Here is a 27318-nt window from a genome sequence, read left to right as displayed (position 1 = left end):
GCTTTCCACCTTAAAATACTAAGGGGTAGAGTTTCCACTCGTTAATATCAGTAATATCAGTGAAATCTGAGCGGAATCGGCCAAACCAGCGCAAAAGATCGGGCAATTTTAAACACAAGTGAGTTACACCTTAAACCACTTACGTTTGTGTTTTCCGCAATCTTTTAAACTGGTTCAAGATTCAATTTGCCCGGATCAGACCCCGCCCACAAAACTGGCCACAATTGCGCTTGTTCGGGAAGGCTCTTCAAATTGCGCTCATTTTATTAGGCGCACAGGCACAAGTTTTTCATATACAAGATATTTAATTTACTAAGAAACTGACTAGTGTACACCAATGAAACTAATAATGGTTCAGTATAGTCTTTTTAAAGTCATTTTCAGTGATTTTATTCTCGGGTGCTCAGATACTCACAGGTGGAGGATTAGAAATCCTTATCAAAAATGCTTATTTTTGGTGATAAATCCATTTTCATCTGTATTAATAAAACGGCACCAGGTTACCACGCTTAAATATATCAAGGAATACTTTTTAAATGGAAAGAAAAAAATAGCAACAATTACGTTCTATTACACTGCCCAATTGCGCTGGTTCATTGAAGATTTTAGGTTTGATTTTGCAATTGAATTTTCAGAAATTTGAGCTGTAATCTCCCGATTGCGCCCAAAGCGGAAACTCTACCCCAAGGTGTATAGTAATGCTGGCATTACTATAATTGCTCAACTAGTTTGAGTAAGTCTTCTGATTTTTAACTCATCCAATTTGCCAATGATACCAAAACCAGAGGGGCAGTGGAATTGAAAGATGCAGTTCAGAAATTACAGAATTCAGTTGGACAAAATATATACATGGGCAGAAAAATGACAAATGAATTTAATGCAGACAGGTCTAAATTACTGCACTCAGGAAGGAATAATGGGCAACACACGTACTCCATGAACGGTGTTGAAATAGCTAAGGATGAGGTGGAGAGAGACTCAAGAACTGGTTTAGTAGATTTGATGCTTAACATGTCCAACCAATGCATAGCAGCAATTAGTAAAGCCAACAGAATGTTAAACTGCGTAGCTGAAACAGTAGAGTATAAGTTAGAGAAGGTCTTGATTAAATGGTACAGTGCTTTAGTCAGACAGTAGTTTGAGTTCTGATTACTGAGAACCAAGAGAGTGATTCAAGCACTGTGCAGAGAAGAGCTGATCCTAGTTATGAGGAAAGACTAGAGAAACTTGGGCTTTTCAGCCTGTAAAGGAGGCAATAAGGGAGGTATACAAGGCAGATAAGAGTATGGAAAAGGTAAATTCAGAATATTACATTCTATTGTGAGATCATGGGAACACTGATTCAACAAAACATAAATTTAAGACTGATAACAGGAAGTTTTTCTTCAGAGTGGCCAACACGAAATAGATTTCTAGATATACTGGAAGCAAAAAGCCTGGAATAATTTAACAATTAGATACTGCAAATGTATTTTCAAATGTACATAAATCCACACTTCTTACATCTTGATGGTTTCAGTTGCCAGTTTTCCAAAAGAGGTAACTTGCAATTTCAGCTCACATTTTCTTCCAACTGGAGGACAGTTCTTTGCCCCTATGTCTTCTCTCACTCAGTGTCTTCTTCAAAATCAGTGATTTGATTTATTCATTGTACTCTTCTGTTGATTCCACTCCACATTTGTTGCCATCTTTCAGTCTAGACATCATCAGTACACAAAATCTTCATTTATTTCATAGTTGAAAGGCTGAATCACATTTTGATCTCTATACCTTTTGATGAAGCAATGCAAACTTTGTTTTTCAATTCTTCACAAAGCTCCTTCAATCGCATATTCAAGTTCTGCACCAGTCTTTATGTGGATTATTATGCAAAGAGTTACACTCCAGAATGTTAAGGTATTCAAGAAGGCAAGTTCATTATTGATGCTTTGAAGCAGCTTGCTTGTGTACAAATTGAGTCTACAGCAATGATAAGCCATCAAATTGCTGGTCTCAGCCAGGCCATAAAAGGGAAGCTTCAGAGGTTAAGCACTTCAGTAGAATTATGGAAAAAGTAACCGGTGAGTTACCTCAAAGCTACTCTCAGGCATCTCCTACTGGAGATGTATAGAATTGCACAGGCAAATGCAGTCAATTCAGCTGGACACAGGCTGAAGGAACTGATTTTCAAATCTTACTATCACCTGTAAGGAAATACGTATAAGCACAATTATAAACACAAAGGTTAATGTATATAAAATCTTTGCATTCTATTGGTATCAACTCTTACACATAGCTCTAATTTACAAGAAATGTAGGGGTAAATTTGCATCTTTAGCATTAGGAATGTACATTTTGTTGGGCACATGGCTGATTCACAAGCCCATGATCTTCCATCAATTAATTTTAATGTACTGAAAATTGTAGGCCAGCAAATTCTGAATTCCAGATATGTGGCCCCTGACAAATTAAATAGCACATTTTTTTTTTGGGGGGGGGGGGGTGGGGAGGGGGGTTGGAAAGGGAGATGGGTATTGAGTCACCACACAAGTGTACAGTAGAATTTGAGCTCAGCTGTTATTAAGCCCTATTTACTAAACATCAAAAACCTCATTAAATTCTCTTACAGGTATCTCAGCTGTAAAGTCAAAAGTTGCATTTATATAATGCCTTTAACATAGAAAAACATCCCAAGGTGCTTCAGAGACATAATCATGTAAAATGGATGCTGGGCCAAATGAGATATTAAGAGGGATGATCAAAAGCGTGGTCAAAGAGGTTTTAAGGAGGGTCTTAAAGGAAAGAAAGGTAAAGAGGCAGAGGGCTTTAGGGAAAGAATTCCAGAGCACAGGGCCTAGGTGGCTAAAGGCACAGCTTCCAAAGATGGGTCAAATGGAGAGGGGGATGCACAAGAGGCCAGAGAATGCAGAGTTCAGTGGGGTGGTTATAGGACTCGAGGAGGTTACAGAGATAGGGAGAGGTAAGGCCAGTAGGGACTTTCATCATTCATTGCTTTTTTCAGTTTAGGGAAAATCATATTTGCGAGCAGTCGCATCTTTTCAAGATGAACAAGTTGAAGGAAATTATCTCTCAGTATTTCGCTGTATACTACTGCAAGCGGTATTCTGTGATATCAGGATAAGAGCAATACTGTGGTCAGCCAGGTAGAAGCTAAATGTTTTGATCAGTGCAGCCTTGTTTAGCAACATTTAATGGCTGGGTAAGTAAATTACCAGTGCCATAAATATCAAGCAGGAGCTGCAATATGTGGCCTGTCTCAGTGTAGACTTCACTAAATACCATTAGCATCATGCAACTCAATGACACAGAATAAAATTCTGCCAATACCAAACAATAAACTAAAAAATAACTTTATTTTCAGAATTAACAATTAAGCAATTTAAAACAAACATACTTTGTAAAAATCTAACACATTCAAACTATAAAAATGCTCACACAAAAGTTTTGAGAGCATCCACACATTTCAAATGTCACACTTCCAAGTGTCAAAAACACAAGAGTGCGAGAGCGAGATGTTCATGCTCTTTTATTCTGACATGGTGTCGAAAATATACACACTCCTTCTGATCTGCAAACTTCCCTTACCAAACAGCAATTAGGATTTTGTGCCTTAAAGGCACAGGCTACCTTAAACATACCTCCACTTTAACATGCATTGCAAGATAATTGGTATAACCACCTTTCATTACAAAACAGCTTATCAAACTTATCAGGGGCAATACCACAGGATATCTACTAGTATATGTTTATTTTAAAACTAATCATTTCATTTCAAAGATGTATATACGATGGGGCCTGGAATGCTCAACACAATGTGATTAAAAAGTCATCAGATCTAAAATATAGTTGTGAGGATGGGAAAGTTCAAAATTAAAATTGCTGCACAAGTCCAGGAAACACATTATAGATTTATCAAATTCCATTTGTGTTTCATGCACTATATTTCAAAAGGTGTTAATTAAGTTTGTTACAATTTTTTTCCTAACCATGTGCAATCAGCAAGTATGAAAAATGGTGATAATTGCAATCCTAAACAACATTTAAAATTAAATTTTTTTTTAGTGGAATGCTGATATTCAGTAAGATTCCTCCCCTCCTTGTAATATTGGCCATCTGCATCCAATCAACCTCCTCCAATTAGAAAGGGATCCCCCCCCTGCTCTAACACACTCACAATAACTGCCATCGGACCCTTCAAACTAGATTATAGCCACATCAAGTTTATGCAGCAGTTTATTGCCCATTCCACACTGACAGTATCTTTTAACATGGATGACTACCCCCACACTCCAATGTTTTTGATGAAGGTCATTCACACTGAAGAATTAATGATAGTGATAATTATTGCAAGTTTGAGAAATAATTACAATTCAAAATCTTACGGCATTCATGTTCTTTTGTATTTAGCCCTATTTAAAAAATACTGCATTCTTCCTATCTCTAAAAAAAAATTTGTTTGCGTGTAAATTAATATTCATCACAACACCACCGGGGGGGGGGGGTGAGGGGCAGGAAGAGGGAGGAAGGAAGGCCACACATCTCTTCATTATCCCTAATAGTTTGGGCTGTATTACAAGATTAACTTTCTCCTGCATTGTTGTACTTATGCATCAAAAAAAAGTTCAGATCGTGAATATCAGCCAAAGATCTGTTTACAGGCAAAATCCAAAATCCAATTTTCTCTTGGCAATATTCGAAAACTTAACTACTTTGGTATGTATCCCTCGAATCTTTTTATTGATGCAAAAGTACAAGAGTCAGAGGAAAACTTTCCTTGTTAGATCACTATAATAGAACAAAAGCAAACCAATCAGTACAAAGAACCAGATGATCAACAGTACAACAAAAATAGACGGCTAGTGATAGAAAGAGCATTTACAGTGCCCACAAAAACGAACTTAAGGACAAAAGTCACTGTTGATGCAAAAGTTCAGTATACATTTGCAATTTTGATCAAAACTAGTAACTATCTAAAACGAATTGAGTTACAATTAGTAACAACATTGCATAGTAAGATTGGAGTTCATAGTCATGTGCTGGATTATCACCCAAAATATAACAGAATCCCTGAGCGCAGTGTAACAAACACATGTCCATAAACCGGAGAGAAGATTCCATTTTTAAATAACGTATTGAAATTTAGTATGTTAAATAAGCTTGAGATCCCCATTAACTCAAACTTGCCAAGTCAGTAAAATAAGCAAGTCAATGTAGAAATCTTTTGTTCTCCGACATTTCCCTCCACTAGAGGAAACACCTCCACTAGGTTTCTCCCCAGATAACTTCAGCTCAGATCAGGAGCTCACTGTACAAAGAGAAGAAGCCACATATCGTCACTCTTTGCTGCAGAAAGTTGGTGTAATAATGAGTTTCGTCACGGTTACCCCACTGCATTTTTGGCATATTTTGATCCATGATTTAATAGTTATACTATTTATATGATAGAAAAAAATTGAGTAAATCTGAGTCGATCTAAGAAATACACAACCTCATTGTACATTAGAGAAAAAAAAACTTTTGTCATACTTCAGAAGTCAGTTCACTATTTTATGAAAAAATAAAGCTATTAAGAATGCGGACATATCAAATGTAACCACATCAATGCCACATCCTTGATGTTTTAGTCAGATTTCTCAAAGCATTTTTCAGTCATCTTAGGAACAAATGATTCTAGGAAATGAAAGAATTCCAGGAATAAAGTAGTGTGTTGAATGGGGGTAACTCTGATCATAGTTCTTGTGTCTTCATTACCTCCAACCAGAAAGGCACTGAGTGTAAACATCATTAATGGGCTAGATTTATCCTCATTCCCTTCCTGCTGCAATATAGCTTCAGTAACTTTTATTTGAATTTCCAAGGAACTGATATTCATGCTATTGTCTGCATCAGGTTCATTTGCTCTATAATGGAGCTGACGTCTCATTTTTCTCCGTCCGACCCATACTCTGTTCCAAACAGCACAGTGCCATGTTACTTCTCTCTGGTACTGTGGGGCTTCGATCCTTGCTTTTTTGGTGCTTGATGTTTCTGCTATCTCTTCCACAGGATACGGTCTCTTCAATCCGAAGTGGTCCTTCTCTTCCTCTTTGCTTCTAGTTCCACCAAAGCTATTGTTCTTTACACCAGCATCGTTGCCCTCATCGGTTTGTACATTATTTCCCTCAGTACATGAACAACTACATTTAAGGACAGACTCCATCACGTATAGAACAGCGTGACACACTTTGTCAAACCAGACTTCTCTGAAATCTGGAGATCCATGCAGTCTTTTCCTTGTTTGCTCTGAAAGAAACGACAGCTTGAAGGGAATAGTTATCATATTCTCACCATGGCTCAATTCTTTGCCTGGACTATGATCCACTGCTGGAGAAGGTGCAGGGGAACAGTCAGTACCACTCAGAGGTTGAAACAATCTGACTATGCCCCAGATCTTCCCTTTGTTGGATTTTTTCTGATACTGCAAGCTACGGCAGTACTTGGAGGCTTCATCCAATTGTCGCTTAATCTTTTGTCCTGTCCTTTCATTAATGTTTCCAGAAACATTGTGACTCAGTTCGAACGGATCCTGGATATTAATTGGCCCAAGTCTGAGTTTTTTGTCTGATTCAGGACCAATAAAGTCAGTTACAAGATGAACTTTACCTTCCTTCAGTGAAATGACAGTTCCAGCAAAGTCAAACTGTGCATAAAATTTATAGAACTCTGTCAGAAGCACACCTGTCATTAAAATATAAATTGTTAGACTTCCAGGGACAGATTAACAAATTCAGCAAAATTTTAACTTGTCAAAAAAAAATTGCCCATTTCATGATGAAGGTTTCAAGTGCTGGGGAATGAAAAGTTTCCATTTCAGGCACCCACTGTCAGCAACAAACACAAGTCAGATGAAGCAGTTAGATGCAGAGTGAAGTTGCCTCTAATCTGATAGCAAGGAGGATAGCCTCAGTCTGCAGGACGATATAGATGGGTTGGTCAGATGGGCGGAACAGTGGCAAATGGAATTTAACCCGGAAAAGTGCGAGGTGATGCACTTTGGAGGGACTAACAAGGCAAGGGAATACACAATGAATGGGAGGACCCTAGGCAAGACAGAGGGTCAGAGGGATCTTGGTGTGCAAGTTCACAGATCCCTGAAGGCGGCGGAACAGGTAGATAAGGTGGTAAAGAAGGCATATGGGATACTTGCCTTTATTAGCCGAGGCATAGAATATAAGAGCAAGGAGGTTATGATGGAGCTGTATAAAACACTGGTTAGGCCACAGCTGGAGTACTGTGTGCAGTTCTGGTCGCCACACTACAGGAAGGATGTGATCGCTTTGGAGAGGGTGCAGAGGAGATTCACCAGGATGTTACCAGGGCTGGAGCGCTTCAGCTATGAAGAGAGACTGGGAAGATTGGGTTTGTTTTCCTTGGAGCAGAGGAGGCTGAGGGGGGACATGATTGAGGTGTACAAAATTATGAGGGGCACAGATAGGATGGATACTAAGGAGCTTTTTCCCTTCGTTGAGGGTACTATAACAAGGGGACATAGATTCAAGGTAAAAGGCGGGAGGTTTAGAGGGGATTTGAGAAAGAACTTTTTCACCCAGAGGGTGGTTGGAGTCTGGAACTCACTGCCTGAAAGGGTTGTGGAGGCAGGAACCCTCACAACATTCAAGAAGCATTTGGATGAGCACTTGAAATGCCATAGCATACAAGGCTACGGACCAAATGCTGGAATATGGGATTAGAGTAGACAGGGCTGATGGCCGGCGCGGACACGATGGGCCGAAGGGCCTCTATCCGTGCTGTATAACTCTATGACTCTATCTGCTCCAACTTCAGAAGATCATTCCCCACTGCACCAGTGTGACATTCCTCCATTTTCTATACCTATCATTCTATGGTTGTTCCGAGTAAGATTGGAAATTAGTTCAAAACTAGCACTTTTGTCCTAGGGCGGGACTAAGATTGCCTAAACACATTTCACACAGGACCCTGACAGCCAACAGACAGAGCAGAATTTCATCCGATCAGTCTGGACTGGAGTCAAACCCATGTCGCAGAACTGAAAGGCCAGTATTTAATTCACTGCACTACCCAGTCCCCTTAATTTTAAAGTTTTGCAAAACAAGCATACAGTACTTTTCATTATATACGCACATAATTATGTAACTAATACACTGCATTAAAAATTATAAAAAATTTGTATTAAAAATAAAAATTAGTATCAACTAAATACTTACATAAGCTTTCAGAATTTGCACTGGGTTCAATTTTAGAGCCATCACTTGGAAACGTGCAGTCCCAGCCATCAATTATACACTGGTCGTCCTCATCTTAATAAAAAGATCCTCATATTAATTTCCACTTCACTAAAAAGTTGTACATACCTTACCATTTTTGAAATATAGACATGAAAAGTATAATGACTAAAGTTAAAACTTGTATTACCTACAAGGTATTACAAGTTGCAAGATGCAATATACATTTCTCCAAGATCAATTATCTACTGAAGCTAGGGGTATCATCAGGGACTAACCCACCAAGTGTTAACTTTCCCCAATGCATGCCTGTCAAAATAAAGGTGCTCCAGTTTGGTTTATTTCAAGAATAAAGAGCTTGGACGAGCATTTCCATTTTACCAGCCACAAAAAGATTGTTGGTGCCAGTCTCCAATGCCTGACGGAGAATCTACATAACTCATCAATGCAATCATAAGACAGGTTTTTTTTTTTGAGTGAGTTACAAGCTGTTGTGCTATCCCAGCCTTATCAAAAAGTTCCACATACTTTATGGAGTTAGGAGAACTTTGGGGGTAGGCATCCTCTTCTGCAGAAAACACCGTATTTTACCCACTCATCATCTCCCCTTTCAAACAATGCTCAAGCAATGCAGCTCCTATGGCTAAGAGGGCAAGTTATGGCAGCCAGTCTGCTCCCAGCTCACTGCTAATGCCATTCTTAGCTTACCACACAGATGGTACAAGACAGCAGTCCATTGGAGGATTTCCATCTAAGTTTCCAGTCAGCAGCTCCACCATGCAGCACAACAGCAACTCTGGAAAGTGGAGAATCAAACTTGTGCCTTTCCACCCCATGGCACTAAAGAAGTTTTAAAGCCACGGTGAGAGAACAAACTCTGAGTTCTGATGGCAGGTCATCGACCTGAAACCTTAACTTGGTTTCTCTCTCCACAGATGCTGCCTGACCTGCTGAGTGTTTCCAGCATTTTCTGTTTTCATTTCAGATTTCCAGCATCCACAGTATTTTGCTTTGGTTCTTTTTTTGTACTTCCGGTTTTTAACTTTTTTGGAGAGGTTAAATTTTGCGCTCATTCAGGTAAGGAATGTTAGTGCTGGGGTATGCAACCTATTGCTTAGTTTTTGCACCTATTGATAATAACAAGCACCCTTAAGGTTAGGGAAAGCTCCCCCTACATTGCCCCAACAATATGCTTTACCCACACTTCCACTTTGTTGTAACCACTCTAGTGCCCAATTAGTACTGTCTAATATGCATTTTTGTGCTGGATTGAAACTGCTCAATCTCATTTCATGTAGGACCCTTGAGGAGAAGGCTTTCAGCCCATCAGTCTGAGCTGAATTCAAATCCATCCCCGAACTGAAAGGACAGTGCTCAAGCACAACTTTGTTGTTCTTGTAATACTATATTTCTACCAGAAAATGATACTGGTTATACCTTATAAAAATTGCTTTAGTTGAGCAAAACTATAAAGTGCAAGTTTAACAGTGCATTTGAAGAAGCGGTACTGGGTTCTTGAAAGTACCAAGTAAAACATGAGGAAGAAGAAATGAAATTCACTGTCCTCTAGAATTTCACTCAACTGAAGTAACTTCTAATGGTTAGGAAATTTTGAAATTTGTTTGGTTAACCCCCACTAAAAAACCTTTTGCTGACCTGTTGCAAAATTTACAACTTGTCTTTTAACTATATTTTAGCAGAAGTTTTGCGCAGCAGTTCTACTTTTTTTATCTGTACCTGCAAGTTCTTTTAAATGGTTCACAGTAGGGAGAACTGGAGGTGTCCTGTTCTGAAGGAAGAACACAACTAAGAGAGTCACTGCATAATTATTCATCAATGGCCCCCCTCCAAAAGGATTTCCTGAGATAAAAGTAAAAAATAAATTATATAGCCAAAGAGGTGTAAACATTTTTAGTCAAACCACGATTTAAGAAGTTAAATAGCAGCCACAATGTTATTAGTTCACTAACAATGAAAAATCAGATTTTACAATATAAACTGAACCTGCAATTTTCATATATTCAATTGCAGATTATTTCTGTCAATGTTGATGCCACAAATACTGCTTCTTCAATTCTCTTTCAGAGATTATGGTAAATTTCACATTAGAAGATCAGTCCTTGGAACATACTGACTAAAGCTAAACCTGAAGTTAGCGAGCTGGTACTGCAGCTTTAAGGTAGTTCCTCCATACAGGTGTGGTTTCTGGTTTAATTCCCAGTAATGGCAGTCGCATCTGCTTGACAGGTGGTGTTGATTGGACATTCTCAGGCAAGCCACTAAGTGCAAACTTCACATATATACTACGGGGCAGAATGGAATCAGTATAACTAGGTAATGACAAAAGAAAAACAACAGAAATATAACATTGTTACAAAGAATTATATCTAAATATAAACATGTGCACAATTTACAAATATATTTTTTATATATATATACACACATACATATACATACATATTATATATTTTTTATATATATACATACACAGTTTAACTTTTTTTTTTACATTTAGTATATTGACAAGTTAATGGAAAATGTGCTTAAAGAACTGATGAGAGCATTTATCCCTCCTCCAATTTTTCCTCCGATTTTCTTCCTTAATACCTCTGTTGAAGGCAGTGACTCCAACTAAAATATAGCTAAATGAGTGCATCAGCCCTGTGATCCATCACCCCAGAGGTGATTTTTCATGTGCGAACAGTAAATACTGATGTGCCATTCATTCACGGAGGCCATTCCAGCTGCTTCCTCTTTTTCAGCACAGACCAAGGGTTAAGCTCGAGCTCGTAGTTTTGCATGGCTCAATGCTGTACTACATAGTACATTTACCCACTTAGCTATCAGGACAACTGGAATAAGCAGGTTTAATCTAAACCAAAAAATTAATGTGGACAACTCTTCATTTAAAGTTACATTTGTGTTTATCCTCCTAAACTGTTCCAGTATTTCCTCTTTCTCCTTGGAATGTTGTAGCATTCTGGTCTGAAGTTGAAATTAATGTTCAAATTTTAAGTATCTTCTTCATTTTCGCACCTGTTTCTCCCCTTCATTCCCTTCTGTTTTGGGACTATTTTCACCTTTTTTGTCTTTCCAATGTCTTTTCACTGACTGACTAAGCAGTATGCCAGTCACCATTTTTTGACCTCTTTCGAGGTGAAAACTACTTATAGTTAGTACACCTTATTCTTAACCTGTTCGACCATTCCTTCTTCATTTGATCAGTCATATAAAGGAGCTTACTTATCTCCCAGCTTCTAGTTCTGATGAAAGATTAACCAATCTTTTCTCTTCATAAACAATAACAGACCTGCCGACTCCCAGCACTATCTATTTAAATTCACATTGTTGGGTGAATCTTTATGTCTTTCAAGGCGAGGAATATCACAGCTGGGAAACTGAACACTTCTCTGATTACTCCACGTCAGGTATAGCAAAGGTCACACAAGTAGCAAACCTGCCTCTGTTCTGTTCCAATATGGTGCCTTAACTACAAACTCAGACGAGCAACCCCTTGTGCGAATTCTCTCCATTTCTGTCCTTATTTATAATTATGGTCCCTTTTGCCCAGGCTGGCAATTCAGAGAAAAAGTAGTGTAAAATTATACTCAATTTTGTGTTGTGCACCCTGAAGTGGGTTGGCACCTCTCAAACTCATTGCAGATAAAACTTGCTCCATCATTTGTGGCTGGATTCAAAACCCAGGTCACAAAAGGTGACAGGATAACGTACTAGCCCACTGCACCATTCAGGCCACCTGATAAATTCTTCCTTCCTTACTTTCAAGCTTTTCTGAAAAAGCATCTCTAACAATAGGTACAGCAGATATAGAGGTTAGTGAAATAATACAAGAAAAAGCATATGCAATCATGAAGAAAATCAAACCAGTCAATTTACAGCTTTTTGGATTTCATTATAGCAAACTCCTCTGTGCTAAAGAAATTTTAGCTAAGTCGCTGGTATTATACCAACAATTATACTTGCTATACACCTTTTAATACATTCTTCCTTTTATTTTCTGCAAGTCATTACAAAATATTTACTAAAATATATATCTTTGGGGTAAGTCAAATTAGATATATCGTCAGATTAAAAACAAGGAGATTTGGTTCTTTCAAATTGGAAAAGCAAATTGCCCAATCACATTATAATATTGCTAGATATGTTGTATCCAAGCAGTTACATGGATAGTAACATTAGATGGTCTTTCAATTAGGTTAAACTCCTCTTTCAGTCTGAAGTCTTGTAGAAATCCATAAAGAGATACCTGACCACATTAATGTAGAAATACGTGAACAGTTACTTGACCATAGTAAAGAAGAAATGCATGATGGATATTTGACCATGTTAGCTCTTTGGCTCACATAATGGGGTAGCTACAGCACACACACAGAGAAAGACACAATTGTGTAATTACGTTTAAGCCTTGGTATGTTGATAATTAAGTTGGCTGTGCAGGTGCTTAGTACTGTCTGGCCCCCCCGAGCAGATAAGGGTATTGCTGACTATAAAATATAATGAGAATACAGTTTCTTGAGAGGCCATGTGGCCTTGAGACTGACTTCAGCCCTACTGATAACCAGCTTTACAATGTAGGGAGGATAATGTGCTCAGGCCTACGAGGCCTACGTGCCAAAACAGGAATGAGCTATGGACGTCCAGAGGGGGCAGGCTCACTACTTGATTGACCAACTACCTGAACCAATAAAGAATGTACATGTACGCCCATATTCTATGACAGGTGGACATTGCTAATTAAACTGTATAAATGTGAACTGTTTCCTTTGTTCAGTGAAGAGGTTATTCTGACCATTGTTCAGAGTACAGCTTCCCTTGCATATAAGTCAATTAAAGTAAAACTTTTCCCTTTGTGATACTGGTCTGAGTGTGTTAGTGCATTGGTATAGTGTTAAGTTTCGACAGTCTCCATCCTCAACTAATTATCTCTGGTTAGGTTATTACTCCATACGGATAGTCTTCAAGGCTACATACACTGAACTGCAGCTAAGGGAGCTTTTCTTACCAGCTAGTTGCTTTTGTTTTGCCCAGTAGCGAACAGCATAAACCAGAGGCCTCACTCTTTGATCCATTGAAGCACATAATTGAAGAAATGTTGTGTTGCGTACAGCCAACCTATAAAAACAGACCTTCCTATTATTTTTGTAGTAATTTCAAACAAGCGATCAAAAACATTTATTTTACTTTCTTGTGCATGGAAAATGCATAGATAACTAAAATTGTCACAAATTGTATTGAAGGTCACTGGTTTATAGAGAAGTCCATCTCGGTGATATAGACTGTAGTGCACAAGTAACATTGTATCAAGTTGCATCTGACTTTACAATGTTACTTATGTACTACAGTATGTGTCACATGATGGACCTGTTTATGAGCATGTTTATGAATGATAAAAAGAGCAAAAAAGTGAATTACTAGGGGCACTGGAGCCAAATGTAGCAATTACACTGCTGCCCCTTAATGTAGAAAACATCCCAAGGCGTATCACAGAGGATGCCAAGCCAAAGAAGAAAATATTCAGAGGGGTGACCAAAAGTTTGGTCAAAGATACGGAGTCTAAGGAAGGTCTTAAAGAATGAGAAGGTGGAGAGGCAGCGAGCTTTAGTGAGCAAATTACAGCTGGAGGCACGGCCGCCAATGGTGGGATGAATGGACCAGGGTTGGGGGGGTGATGCACAAGAGGCCAGAGTCAGAGGAACATAGAGTTCTAGGTTAGAAGAGATTACAGAGATAGGGAGGAGCAAGGCCATGGTGGGATTTAAACACAAGGATGAATTTTAAATTTGAGTTGTTGGCGGCTGGGCGCCAAGTAGGTCTGCGAAAACGGGGTGATGGGTGAGCGGGACTTAGTACGTGATAGGTACGGATAGCAGGATTTTGAATGAGCTGCATTATGGATGAGAGCTGGGCCAGGAGAGCACTGGAGGCAACAAAGCCGTTGATGTGGTTTCAGCAGCAGATCGTCTGAAGGAGGGATTGCAGTTAGCCATGTTATGGAAATGAAAGTAGACACACTCTTTTTGTTGGAGAGGATATGGTGTCCTAAGTTCAGTTTGGGATCAAATTGGATGTCGAAGTAGCCAACCGTCTGGTTCAGCCTGAGACAGTGACCAAGGAGGGGGATGGAACTGGCGACAAGGGTACAGAGTTTGTGGCCAGGCCAAAGACAATGGCTTCCGTCTTCCCAATGTTTAGCTGGAGGAAATTGCAACTCATCCAAAACTGGACGTTGGACAAGTAGTCTGACAATATGGAGGCAGTGAAGGGGTCCAAAGAGAGGTACAGCTGGGCGTCATCAGCAAACATCAGGAAGCTGACTCCTTGTATGTGTATGTTGCCAACGGACAGGATGTAGATGAGGAAAAGGAGGATGCCAAGAATGGATCTTTGCAGGACTCCAGAGATAATGGTGGAGGGATGGGGAGAGAAGCCATTGTTGGAGATGCTCTGGCTACAATCGAATAGGCAAGAGTGGAAGCAAGCAAGGGCAGTCCCACTGAGCAAGACAAGAACAAAAGGAGTGGCATTGGAGAATGGTGTGGTTGACCCCATGTCAGAGGCTGCAGGTGAGTCAGGAGTGACAATGCACCACAGTCAGAGTCACAGAGAATGTCATTTGCAACTTTGGTAAGGGCCAATTCAGTGGTGTGGCAGGGATGGTAACCTGATGGAAGAGATTCAACCAAGGAGTTGCAGGAAAGATAGGCACGGGTTTGGAGGCGACAACATATTCAAGGACTTTGGAGAGGAAAGGGAATATGGAGATGGGATGGTAGTTTGCAAGGCAAGCAGGGTCAAGGGTGGGTTTTTTGAGGAGGATAGTAGCTGAGGAGAGGAAACCATTTCTAATGTTATCTAGAATGGAGGGGAGGAAGGGAAGTTGGGTGGTCAGCAGTTTAGTAGCAATGGAGTCAAGGAAGTAGGAGGTAGGGCTCATGGACAAGTTGAGCTCAGAGAGGATATCAGGGAGATGGGAGAGAAACTAGGAGAGAGACGTGGGTTCAGGACGAAGATGCTGGGGAAGCAGCAAAGCCAGCTGAATGAACAATCTCAATCGTAGTGACAGAGGAGTCCATAAGCTTCTCGCACTTGTTGGAAGGCGAGGGTGGAGGAGACAGAGAGGTATATGGAAACTGTTGGTAGTGGAGAAGTTATCTTTGCTCTCCAGAACAGTCCAGATATATACAATTTCCAAACACAAACCACTATTTTATTTTCATGTATTCAGTACCTATTATTAATAGAGATGTCTCCTTGCAATCCTGATTCCTTATGGATAAATTTCACCACAGGTAGCCTGGCAGTGGTGACAGCTTGAACTTTGTGAACACCTGGAACACACTTCTGCAACACAGTCGCTACAAGTTGAAGCATCTCAGCTGTTGTTGAAGTTTCTAGGTCTATGTCAGACAAGATTGAGTCCTCAGATTGAGTTTCAGATTGAGCATCTTGTTTATTTCCTTTAACCTCCTGTAATAGTGTAAAGCATGTTATTTGGATCCGCTGTATTACTCTTCTTAACTTTCACCTTTTGTCTCTTCACCCTTCACCAGGTTTCTCAATTTTAAAAAACCTTCATGGGTAGGATTTAGGGTGCATTTACTACAACTTGAACAGAGCTACAAAACAGACATTAAGGTTATAGTGGAAATCCAGAGTCAGGACTTCAGAGCAAAATGGAGTGAGACTCTGTCTTCTCAGAAATTACTTAACACCAATATTAAGGTTACTCTAAGAGTTCCCAACAGAAGAACTGATGGGTTACAGCAGACAGATTATGCAGGCTAGACTTAGGAAATCTGTTGCTAAATAACTGCATGGCAAAATCTATTAATAAAAGTGGATACATTCGTCTCTTTCCATCATTCAAAGGCTGTTACGGGCATTTTCTAGTAAAGCAAGCTAGTTTTCTAAAACTGAAAAATAACAAGTGCGTCATTTCAAAGCATCTACACTTATCCAGAAGTTGCTCTAATTCAGGAAACAGTGCAGAGTGGGAGGTCAGGCATGGTCAATTCCAATTTTTTTTCCAATGGAACAGCTAGAAACTGACCATGTTCCATCTAAAATGAATTTATGGAAGGTGCGTGGGCCTGTTTTCTAAACATCTTTCTGGGGTGTTTCTTTAATGCATGTTCAAATTGGAATGTTTAATACTCTCTTGGGGATGCTCAGCTCTTTAAAACAGCATTCGGTATGCAGTGACAGAATATACACAACAGCTGGAGAAATTCTAATCTTGCGATATTTTTGAACGTTGTGCAGATACTACCGGATCCCTCAAAGAAAAAATGTAAAATGTACTTCGGTTTCAGCTGTGGCACTGGCATTAGCCTGGAAAGTCTTTGTGTTTTCAAGATCCAGAAACAAATCCATGTCGCAGCCATGGATATCGAACGCATTCACTGATGATCCAAAGGGCAAGATTTTACAACCTAAATACAAAAACACATTAAGCTACTTGCCACTATGGCCCCATGTTCAACTGTCAGTAGATCAAAAGACAGAAATGCTTTAGAAAACCTAAAGAGAAACCATTCCTTGTCTGAAATAAGTTCTACCAACATATGATTGAAATAATGCCTGCTGAGAAGAACTGTATGGTGCAGGGGGTTAAGTGCCAGCCTTTCAACTCAAACATAGGTTTGAATCCAACCCAGGTTGATGGGATGAAAGTCTCTTCTGTCTATTGGGTCCAATGTGAATTGATGTTGCCCACGAAGCCATGGTGTAAAAACTATCCCTAATTAGGCACAAAGTTGGGACTCCGACTGTGGGAGATTCTTGTGCAGTAGTAGGTGCTTGTCTAGGGCTGGTGTTGTGGCACGTTGTTACTGCAGGGTAGACAGAACTTTGGACTTCAGCACCCTGTGCAATGAGTGCCTGGTGTTCATACCAGATTCCCAAAGTGCGAAAAGTGTTTCATTTCTCAGCACTAATATCTAAAATGATGAGCACGAAACACAAAAATAAAAAAATCTACTGAGCAGAAATTTACTACAATCTTTAGTCTAATTGACAGTTGCTCCAAAAGCCTTAAAGAGTGATTTCATCTACGGGAAAAACGATATTGCAACAAGGACATGGTGAGAATTTTTTTTTTGCTGGCCCCTACATATACATTTTGAACAGCAGGCCCTACAGTTAACGTTGGTCCATTTCATATTTGTAGTGTAACACAATTGTTAACATTCAAGCAATAAATTAAGACCACTTACTTGGGAAGAATTCTAGGAAGACCTCCTCTATCAGCGACACAATCAGCTTCCTCAGCATTTTCTCACTGTCTGTAAACTCAAACAGCTGCAATAACTGCTTCAGTTGTTCATCAACCTGTCACACAAGAAAGTATTGCTATGATTTAATCACTCCAATCAAGAGCAGTAATCAACAGTTTTACTTGTACATAGATACCCAAATGCTATGATCTTTTGTGATGATTCAGCAGTAAGTTTTCTATGAGTAGCTGAAATAAAAAATAGAATGCTTGTTCGAATAGTTTTTGCATAACCCTTGACATGGCCACGTAGGTAAATTTTATTAGATCTGATTGTGTAGCGTGGGCTGATGCCAGAGATAGGTTAGCAATTCCAAATGAGATTTTGTGGTGTGGGATGAGGCAAATAATGAATAGGTTAGCTCTCACGAATGTGAGGCAGCTATGATGTCAGCTAACAAGGAATTTATTTGAAGAGGGAACTACATTGAGGCATTTACTTTCCTTTGTATAATTTCTCTCCAACTTTAAAAAAAAACTATCTTAATTATAGGCTGTCCATGGATCTCAATATCCACCCATTAACGATGCAGACATGCTAGCATAGCATAAGACAAAGAGACATTCTGCATCTGCTCCATATCACTGAAGACGATTCTGAATGTTTTCCTCCCAATTCACACGGTAGATGCTAAGATGCACTTTTCAAAACTAACGTTACTTTCTCTCCTTATGGTAATGAATAAACTATTCATTATTTGCCTCATCCCACACCACAAAATCTCATTTGGAATTGCTATCTAATTTGCTTGCCTTTTCTCCAATAGAGTGATGAATGCTGCACATCAATAATAAGTTCTTGATGAGAGGCATCAGCTAAATTACCTGTGCGTGGCAAGATTCTGTCCTATTAAAGTACTTTGATTAGAATAAGCTGTTTACTTAACTCTTAGAAAGTATACCATTCCCTTAAATTAAAATTATACTGAAAACCGTAAAGCAAAAATTACGACAGGATGAATCATCGCCAAATTCACTGGGCGAAGGAGAAGCAATGGAGCTCTTTGTGTGCAATGTTACAACATAATAGCTGCAGATGGTTTTGGACACTAAACAAATGATTTTGTTTGAATAAACTAGTGATGGTATTTAAAACAAAAATAAAGCCCAGTCCACTTTGGCTGCATAAACCATGGACAGACTTATCTGTTCAGATATAAGACGTTTAGATATGCAGTTTCCTATTGCAAAGAAACACCACTTGAAATTAAGTGAATTTGACAGCAAGTTGCTCTCACCTCAGAGGTAACATCTCCCACCATTCCCTTTTGCAGTATTTTTAGCTCTCAGTTAAATCCACACTCTAAAAAATACCATAAGGTGTATTTTCTGACAGCAAAAATTTGTAATGCTAATATTGCTCTTGGCTCGAGTTAGTGATTACGAGCAAAAGCAGCTCGAGGAACAAATTTGATTATTAAACTTGAAGGTCCAAGAATATAAACTCAACAAAAAAAAGGCTTGCTCAGGTTTTATCTGATCACATCATCTTTAGATTACAATTTGACAACATGTTATCCTTCATTATCCAACACATTTATGTATGGAACAGCTTGTGCCAATTATTTTTATAATCAATATTCCAAATTGGGCTGATTCCAGTGATCACAACACATGATCATACACAGTTATGAACAAGGTTAACTTGGAACATATTGGTTGTTTCAATCACATTTTGCAGTCAATGCATCTGTCCATTGTCTTAACCAGCAAAAGATTGGAACAGCCAGACATGTACTCATCAAAAATATAGCATTAGTCTATGCAAAAAAAGCAGCAGACAAAAAATGGAAATTGCTGATCACTTCATCCGAGCCTAATGCAACCTTTAATCTCTAATATCAGAATAAATGTTTCACATCAATGAACCTCCAAAAGACATGGGGCATTTTTAAAGTCTCACCTGAAGCATCTGCACATTCAAGTATTCAGTGAATCATCAACCCTTACTGCTCTTAATCCTTAAAATGCTAGCCACAGCAGATGAAAACGGTATGGAATTAATATTAGCAAATTATGGATAAAATGTATTTCCGTGTTTGATCAAAATTACACTCACCCAGAGAATATAATCTAAACAGAACACACCTATGCTCAGCATCGCACCACGACAGCAGACAGATTAACATGATCACCATTAATTTCCTCGACAGAAATCCCGTTACAGCCGATCAGGAGAATACCCAAGGAAATTCCCGGTGGATTACTGCATTTTATTTCTGCAAATTTATATTTGAAAACCCCTTTTAAATGCATTTTCTTCCCTCTTTTATTCCCTCTAACCAAGACAGCATTCACACCACCTGCTCCAAGGTCTTCACGACTCGAGGATGAACAAGAGTGCCTTCGGTGACTTGTCTTCCAATCTTCTTTCCCTCCCTAAGCCTCTCCAACATCTTGAGGTCAGAAAATGGAGTAAATACATCTCTGGGGTAGGCTAATGGACTCCACCTTCAAGCTGCATCAATACATGCTAAAAATCTTAAACCATTATTTTAATTAACTGGTAGCATCTCCAAAGTACTTACATCAACTGCTTGACAGAGAGCCTGTGATAGTTCTTCAAAATCAATCAACTGTTTTTTCCCAGGGTCCTGCTTCTTCTTTGGAATATATTTGAACTCCTTATTCTCTCTGTGCTTCACTCGTAGTTTCTGACCATTCATAGTGTGTTGTGCAAAAGACAGCACTTTTTCCACTTCCTCAGTACTTTCCATCTCTATAATTGCATATAGACCCTGCAGATGGAAGTACAATATTGTGCAATCACATTCAAGACTAATAAATTACAAAAAGGTTTTTATAAATAAAAAGTAGCTTCATAGTAACCTTATATAGAAGCCATTAATAAGTTACATTCAAATCAGTGAATTGGTTCAATTTCTAATCAATCACAAATTTCTTAAATAGGCAACTGTATCATATCATCTGGTGTATCAGAACAAAGATAAGGTTACCAATAAAGTTCCCTTTAGTGTCTAACTAGGCTGCAGGAGCAAGTAAAAGCATAAACTAGGGATCAAACAAGACCTTCCTCACCTGCATGGCTCAACTACTCACTAAATGGGTTGCCTGTCCTCCCAGATTGCCCAGTAGTCTCCTGGAATGAGGCATGGATGTCCTGGGCTTTTCAGGTTTGGTTCAGGTCGGTCTGTGCCGGCCAATATTGAGGTGTGAAGTCCAACTACAGATTGAACTGGGAGCCTCAGTCAGAGCCAGAGTATTCACCTTCACACAGAACTGGAATCCAAACCAGAGTCCAAGGAGATAGGGAGAAAGATTAAAAGTGGCATCAACCGGGGAACTGGACCGCACCTTGTGCAGCGCAGGGGGATTCTAGCTGTGGTTCCAGAGTATCAGCAGGTTACAGAATTACTACTAGTTACATATCGAATATTGGGGCATTACACCTATTCCTACGAGTTACATATAGACTATCAATGAGTTATTGTATTGTTATTGGTTATGAGGTGGATCTGAATGTTACCAGTACCACTATTAGTTATCAGCACAATTTTGGTGAGTTAATATTAGTTACTGGTGGAATCAAAATTCCTCCCACCTTCAGCTTCTCCTCTTCCCTGCCCTCGGTTTCCCATCTTTGCCTGCTGGGGCGTGGCCTCTGAACTTCTCGCACAACAACTGCCGGCACAAAATCACGAGCAAAGATACTCAACTACAGGGACCCACCTTTCAGCCAGTAAATGCAATAACATCTGCAGACATCGTGTGATCAGACGCCATGTGGTCTGATTGTCACTTGATCAAATCTCCAAGAATGCCCCCTACCAGAGTTGGTAACCCTACTCCGCACATTAACCAGCTGAAGCACCAGAGAGCTTGGGGTTGAGTTTTGTTTAATCTGACTTCTCTAAATTTGTGATGCTTACTGTGGCAAACAATAACCAAGCTATCCAATTTTTTTTCATTTATTTGCAGCTATAAACAAGATTTCAATGAGCATTTCAATGTAATTTATAGATGCATTTACTATTAGAGGCCCTCAATAAAGTTGTGTAATTAGAGCTCACTCTAGTGGCAGGAAACTTTTCAATTTACTTCAAAGATTCCATCCCACTATTTTCCCTCCAAATTTTTTATCTGCTCCACAGCATTCAGATTGAATTGATAACCATACTGAGGTCATCTGGCATTGGACTTACTTTGTCTTTGTCCATTATCACACTTGCAACTGTGCCAAAATTCTGGAAGTAATCAGTGATCTCCAGTTTGGATGTGCCTTTATGGAAACCACTCACAAACACACTCTTCTCTTGCTGGGATTTCCTGGTAGTTCTCACACTCAGAAGTTTTTGATGTTTCTTTCCTTTAAGGTGATCATTTAAGCTGGGACCTAAAAACATAAAAAGTGCATGAACTGTAAAAAGAAGGCAACCACCTATCCCCCCGCTTTGCCAGAGTATATACTTTAAACAAATTTAGACTAGATCTATTTTTAGTGTACGTTTACTTTTTGATTTTAAGGAATTTTCTAACAAAGCATCAAGGATTCTGAAATTCAGACACTAGCTGTCACCCCAGGGCAGTTTTCTTTAAAAAAAACAGGAAAACTATAGAATGTCACTGCACAGGAACAAGTCATTTGGCCCATCAAATGTATGCTAGTGCTTTTCTCCAAATGAGTTATGGAAAAGGAGGAGGAACAATCAAAGGTGAAGATACTCAACCACAAAAGGGCTGATTTCAGTGACCTGAAAAGGGATCTGGCCCAGGTGGATTGGAAACAAAGACTGGCAGGTATAACAGTAAATAAGCAATGGGAAGCCTTCAAAGGAGATAGTTCGGCTACAGACTAGACACATTCTTATGAGGGGGAAAGGAAGGGCATCCCAAGTTAGAGCTCCCTGGATGACTAAAGATATAGAGATTAAAACGAAACAGAAAAAGGAGGCTCAAGATAAATATCAGGTTCATAATATAGAAGAGAATCAAGCAGAATACAAAAAGTACAGGGGAGAACTGAAAAAGAAAATAAGAAGGGCAAACAGAGTGTATGAGAAAAGATTAGCAAGTAACATAAAAGGGAACACTAAAATCTTTTATAAACATATAAATAGTAAAAGAATAGTCAGAGGAAGGGTGGGCCGATTAGGGACCAAAAAAAAGATGTGGAGGCAGAAGGCATGGCTGAAGTACTAAATGAGTACTTTGTATCTATATTTGCAAAAGAAGAGGATGCCGCCAATGTCACAGTAAAGGAGGAGGTAGTGGGGAAATTGGATAGGATAAGAATAAAGAGGAGTTACTTAAAAGGTTGGCAGCACTCAAAGTAGAAACGTCACCCGGTCCAGATGGGACGCATCCTGGGTTGCTGAGGGAAGTAAGGGGAGATAGCGGAGTCTCTGGCCACAATCTTCCAATCCTATTTGGATATGAGAGTAGCGCCAGAGGACTGGAGAGCTGCAAATGTTACACCCCTTTTCAAAAAGGGGGAGAGGAATAAATCCAATAACCACAGGCCAGTCAGCCGAACGTCGGTGGTGGGGAAACTTCTAGAGATAATAATCCCAGACAAAATGAATTGTCACTTGGAAAAACATGGGTTAATAAATGACAACTAACACTGATTTGTTAAAGGCAAATTATGTCTGTCAAATTTGATTGAGTTTTTTGATGAAGTAACGGAGATGGTTGATGAAGGTAGGGCGGTTGATGTTGTGTATGTGGACTTTCAAAAGACATCTGATAGAGTACCACGTAATTGACTTGTTGGCAAAATTGGAGCCCATGGGATTAAAGGAGCAGTGACAGTGTAGCAACGAAATTGGCTAAGAGATAGAAAGCAGAGTAGCGGTGGTCAGATGTTTTTCAGACTGGAGGGAAGTATACAGCGGTGTCCCCCAGGGGGTCGGTATTAGGACCACTGCTCTTTTTGAAATATATCAATGACATGGACTTGGGCATAATTTCAAAGTTTGCAGATGACACTGTAGTTAACAGTGAGAAAGACAACAGCAGACTTCAGGAGGACATAGACAGGCTGGTGAAATGGGCAGAAGCAATTTAATGCAGAGAGGTGTGAAGTAATGCATTTTGGAAGACTGAGGAGAGGCAATATAAACTAAATGGTACAATTGTAAATGGGGTGCAGGAACAAAGAGACCTAGGGGTTTTACCTACACAAATCTTTGAAGGTGGCAGGACAAGTTGATACAGCTGTTAAAAAAGCATAAGGGATCCTTGGCTTTATAAACAGAAGCATAGAGTACAAAAGCAAGGAAATTATGATAAACCTTTATAAATCATTGGTTATGCCTCAGCTAGAGCATTTTGTCCAACTATGGGCACCACCCTTTAGGAAGGATGTCAAGGCCTTGGAGAGGGTGCAGAGCAGATTTACTAGAATTATACCAGGGATGAGGGACTTCAGTTATGTGGAGAGACTAGAGAAGCATTGGCAGGAGGGTCGGTAACCAGAGGACACAGGTTTTAAGTAACTGGCAAAAGAACCAGCGGGGAGGTGAGGAGAATTTTTTGACGCAGCAAGTTGTTATGATCTGGAATGCACTACCTGAAAAGGTGCTGGAAATAGATTCAACAGTACCTTTCAAAAGGGAATTGGATGGGAAAAAGTGCAGGGCTATGGCGAAAGAGCAGAGGAGTGGGACTAATTGAATAGCTCTTTCAAAAAGCAGCACAGGCACGATGAGCTGAATGGCCTCCTTTTGTGCTATATGTTTCTATAAGACACTTTGTCTAATCCAACTCTTGTATGTGCAACCAAACCCTTTAATATTCCTCTTTTTCAAGCAACTAATTCCCTTTTAAAAGAATTTATAGACTTTGTTTCAACAACTATAATTACTTACTTTACTCTGGATTAAAAATCTGATATCTGTGATTTAGAAGTATTTTTTCTGGTTCACAACTGGAAACCATAGAGAAATTGGGCCAATTGGTTTCTGTTCCTCAGCAGCTTCTCAATACAAGGAGTACTGATTTACCACCATTGTTCAGAACAGTGCCCCTGACTCATTCTCCTCAGTCTATTCCTACTCAAACCAGTAAAGTTGAAGAACTTACACCTAAATGATGAGTAGGTGTGTGTATATATAATATATATCCTTCATTTTAACTGAATATCAAGTATTTTTTCTCCTAAAAACTATGAAATTTTCAATAGCAATTATTCAAACATGTTTTCAACTACTTCTAATCTTTTATATTGCTTCAGTTAAGCAGCTCTTCAGTCTTCTGTCCAGAGGATCACAAAAAGCAACTGCCTTTATTATTACGTAACAGTTTTTCTGTTTGCTGAACCACTCAGACCGCAAGCGTGACCCTGAGCTTCTGGTCACTTGCTATTTTAATTCTCCGTCCCACTCTGACCACAACCGAGGCTTGAGGAACAGCACCTCAACTTTCGATTAGGCACTTCTACAACCTTCCAGCCTCAACATTGATTTCAACGTCAGATCATAACCTCTGCTTCCATTTTTTCCAGACAGCAGATGCTGGTAATGGTTCTGCTGTTGCCATTTACAGCTACTCTAGAACCATTTTTTGCTTCTTCACTTGTCCCATTACCACTCCCTTTTGCCTTGCACCATCATCCCTTTTGTCATTTAATGAGTCATGCCCTCCTCCTCCCTATCACAGACCTTCCTTTTGTTCTTTCCTCCACCTGCGTCTGCACTTGCTTATAAACTGTTAAATCTCTAACTTCTACCAGTTTTGACGAAAGATCATCGAGCTGAAACATTAACTCCATTTCTCTCGTCACAGATGTAATTAAGAGATCACAAACTCACTATGGAGTTTTGTTTAGTATTTTTTTTAAGGCGAGATATATCAGAGATGTTATACTCCAGGTTTCAAACCAGCACCTGCAGAGTACAATGCACTGAGTTATGCAGCTGGCAGTCCTAACTTTCTTGGTACCTTTTCGCTACCTGTTGCATTTTTGCCAAGTGACAAGGAGCTGTATACATTTAATTGGCAGAAGGGTCAAGAACCAGGGGGCATAGATTTAAGGTGATTGGCAAAAGAACCAAAAGTGATATGAGGAAAAACTTTTTTAACACAGCAAGTGGTTAGGGTCTGGAAAGCACTGTCTGAGGGGGTTCAATCATGGCCTTCAAAAAGGAACTGGATAACTACTTGAAACTAAAAGAAATTGCAGGGCTACAGGGATAGGGCAGGGGAGTGGGACTAGCTGGATTGCTCTTGCATAGAGCCAGTGTGGACTCCATGGGCCGAACAGCCTCCTTCTGTGCTGTAAGCATTCTATGATTCTAGGGAGTGGGACTAGCTGGATTGCTCTTGCAATAGAGGCGGCACGGACTCGATGGGCCGAATGGCCTCCTTCCTATGATGGTATAATGCAAGAACAGATTCCGTGTAAGCATCCACTGTCTCCCAACATTAAAACTAAGTTCCCAAGTAATCCAATGGGCCACATGTAACTTTTCTAAAATAAAAATGGCACGCCCAGATCGGCAAATGTGAAGCACAGACATGAGACTGCCTCCTGGAGGTGGCTGGTACTTTTCCACGCACACACACGTTTAACGTCGGTGTAAAAGACAAAACCACAAAAGTATAAATTAGGTACCAAGCTGTGTCAAACTGATTCCAAGCCAAACAGAGTTGGATGATCTCCTCCAGGGAGACAGGTCGGACCCTGATGCCAGACTCAGGCTGTATTTACACCGTGATTGCAAATCAAACAGCTTCACGTTAACCGTGCAGTTGGGAGTGTGAACAGTTCAGTCAGACTCTCCCGTCACAATATAACAGCACCGTAAACAGGGCCACGCCGTCAAAACAAATGGGTAAAGCCCATGGAGTCTGGGGGGCGGACACAGCTCAGCAACAACTGGCTCCAACTTTGTTCCCACTAAAAATGATCTGATGAATCGCCTGAACTGGTGAATTGCGCCGCGGGGCTGGGAGCCAGTTATTTCCCTGCTCTAGAGGCCTCGGCACCGCGGTCCCAGGCTCAGGCCTTCTCGCCACTTACTGTTCGGGACACGGACATCGCACAGTGAACAGCAGTAACCGCCGCGCACCAGCGGCTTGATGTCCGCCTCGCTCATGCTCCAGCTCTTTAAAATGGTGCTTTTTTAAATCCGGCGGCGGCCTGTTCAAACCCTCCTCCCTCACAACACACTGTGTGTCACTCTGCGCTCCCTCCCCGGAGCCCGACGTCTGGGCAAATGTTCCGCCGAGCAGGTCACAATTCTGTGGGGTGGAGGAGCTGAGGAAGGATGGCTCCCCTGGGGTTTCTGTTGGAATTCTGCGCTGTACAGTCAGTATTTCATTGCTGAGTATCTGAATTAAATCTTTTACTCCAAAATTATTCAAAAATGGATCAACAAATCCACTGTTTTTAATGGAAATGTGTTTGTGTATATATAAATATATTTTAATGAATGTTGTCACATGGTAAAGTGACTTGTTAAACAAGATTACAGTGAATTATGCCTAGGGACTAGAGAAATAATTCAGCATAGGCCCTTTAACCTCAAACAAGAAAAGCATTTGCAGCAGTTGGTACCAATATTTGTTCTGTGCAGACCATTTTTTTCAAGAGGGTGTATTGATACAACATGGTGTTATAAGTTATTTGTTGTAATAATTTGAATGAAAATTAAAATGCAAATAAAATTTCTAGTAGCAGTGAGGGTGGAATGTTGCGGAGGTCGAAGTAAGTGATCTTGATGATGGATAGGATATAGGTTTGAAACTTAGCCGAGGTTGAACACGCCAAGGAGGGATAATGCGCCATGATTGCAGTCATAGAGGATGTTGTTGATG

At 39.9% G+C, this 27318-nt stretch overlaps 1 protein-coding gene across 1 annotated transcript; it reads right to left on the bottom strand.

Moving 5' to 3' along the window:
- Window positions 1-362: 362 nt before the first annotated feature.
- tut1 (terminal uridylyl transferase 1, U6 snRNA-specific) lies at window positions 363-26692 on the bottom strand. Its single transcript, XM_067968979.1, has 10 exons — window positions 26522-26692; window positions 21702-21892; window positions 20067-20276; window positions 17480-17594; window positions 16566-16696; window positions 15493-15731; window positions 13267-13376; window positions 9981-10103; window positions 8226-8318; window positions 363-6717 (listed from the first exon to the last, which is right to left on the bottom strand). Exons 1-10 carry the CDS (start codon window positions 26595-26597, stop codon window positions 5621-5623), a joined length of 2385 nt encoding a protein of 794 aa, XP_067825080.1. The 5' UTR covers window positions 26598-26692; the 3' UTR covers window positions 363-5620.
- Window positions 26693-27318: the final 626 nt, after the last annotated feature.

Source organism: Heptranchias perlo, chromosome 30 (genome assembly GCF_035084215.1).
Source record: "Heptranchias perlo isolate sHepPer1 chromosome 30, sHepPer1.hap1, whole genome shotgun sequence".
NCBI classification, from domain to species: Eukaryota; Metazoa; Chordata; class Chondrichthyes; order Hexanchiformes; family Hexanchidae; genus Heptranchias; species Heptranchias perlo.
The sequence above is the reverse complement of the archived record's forward strand: the minus strand, read 5'-3'. Positions and strand labels throughout refer to the sequence as shown.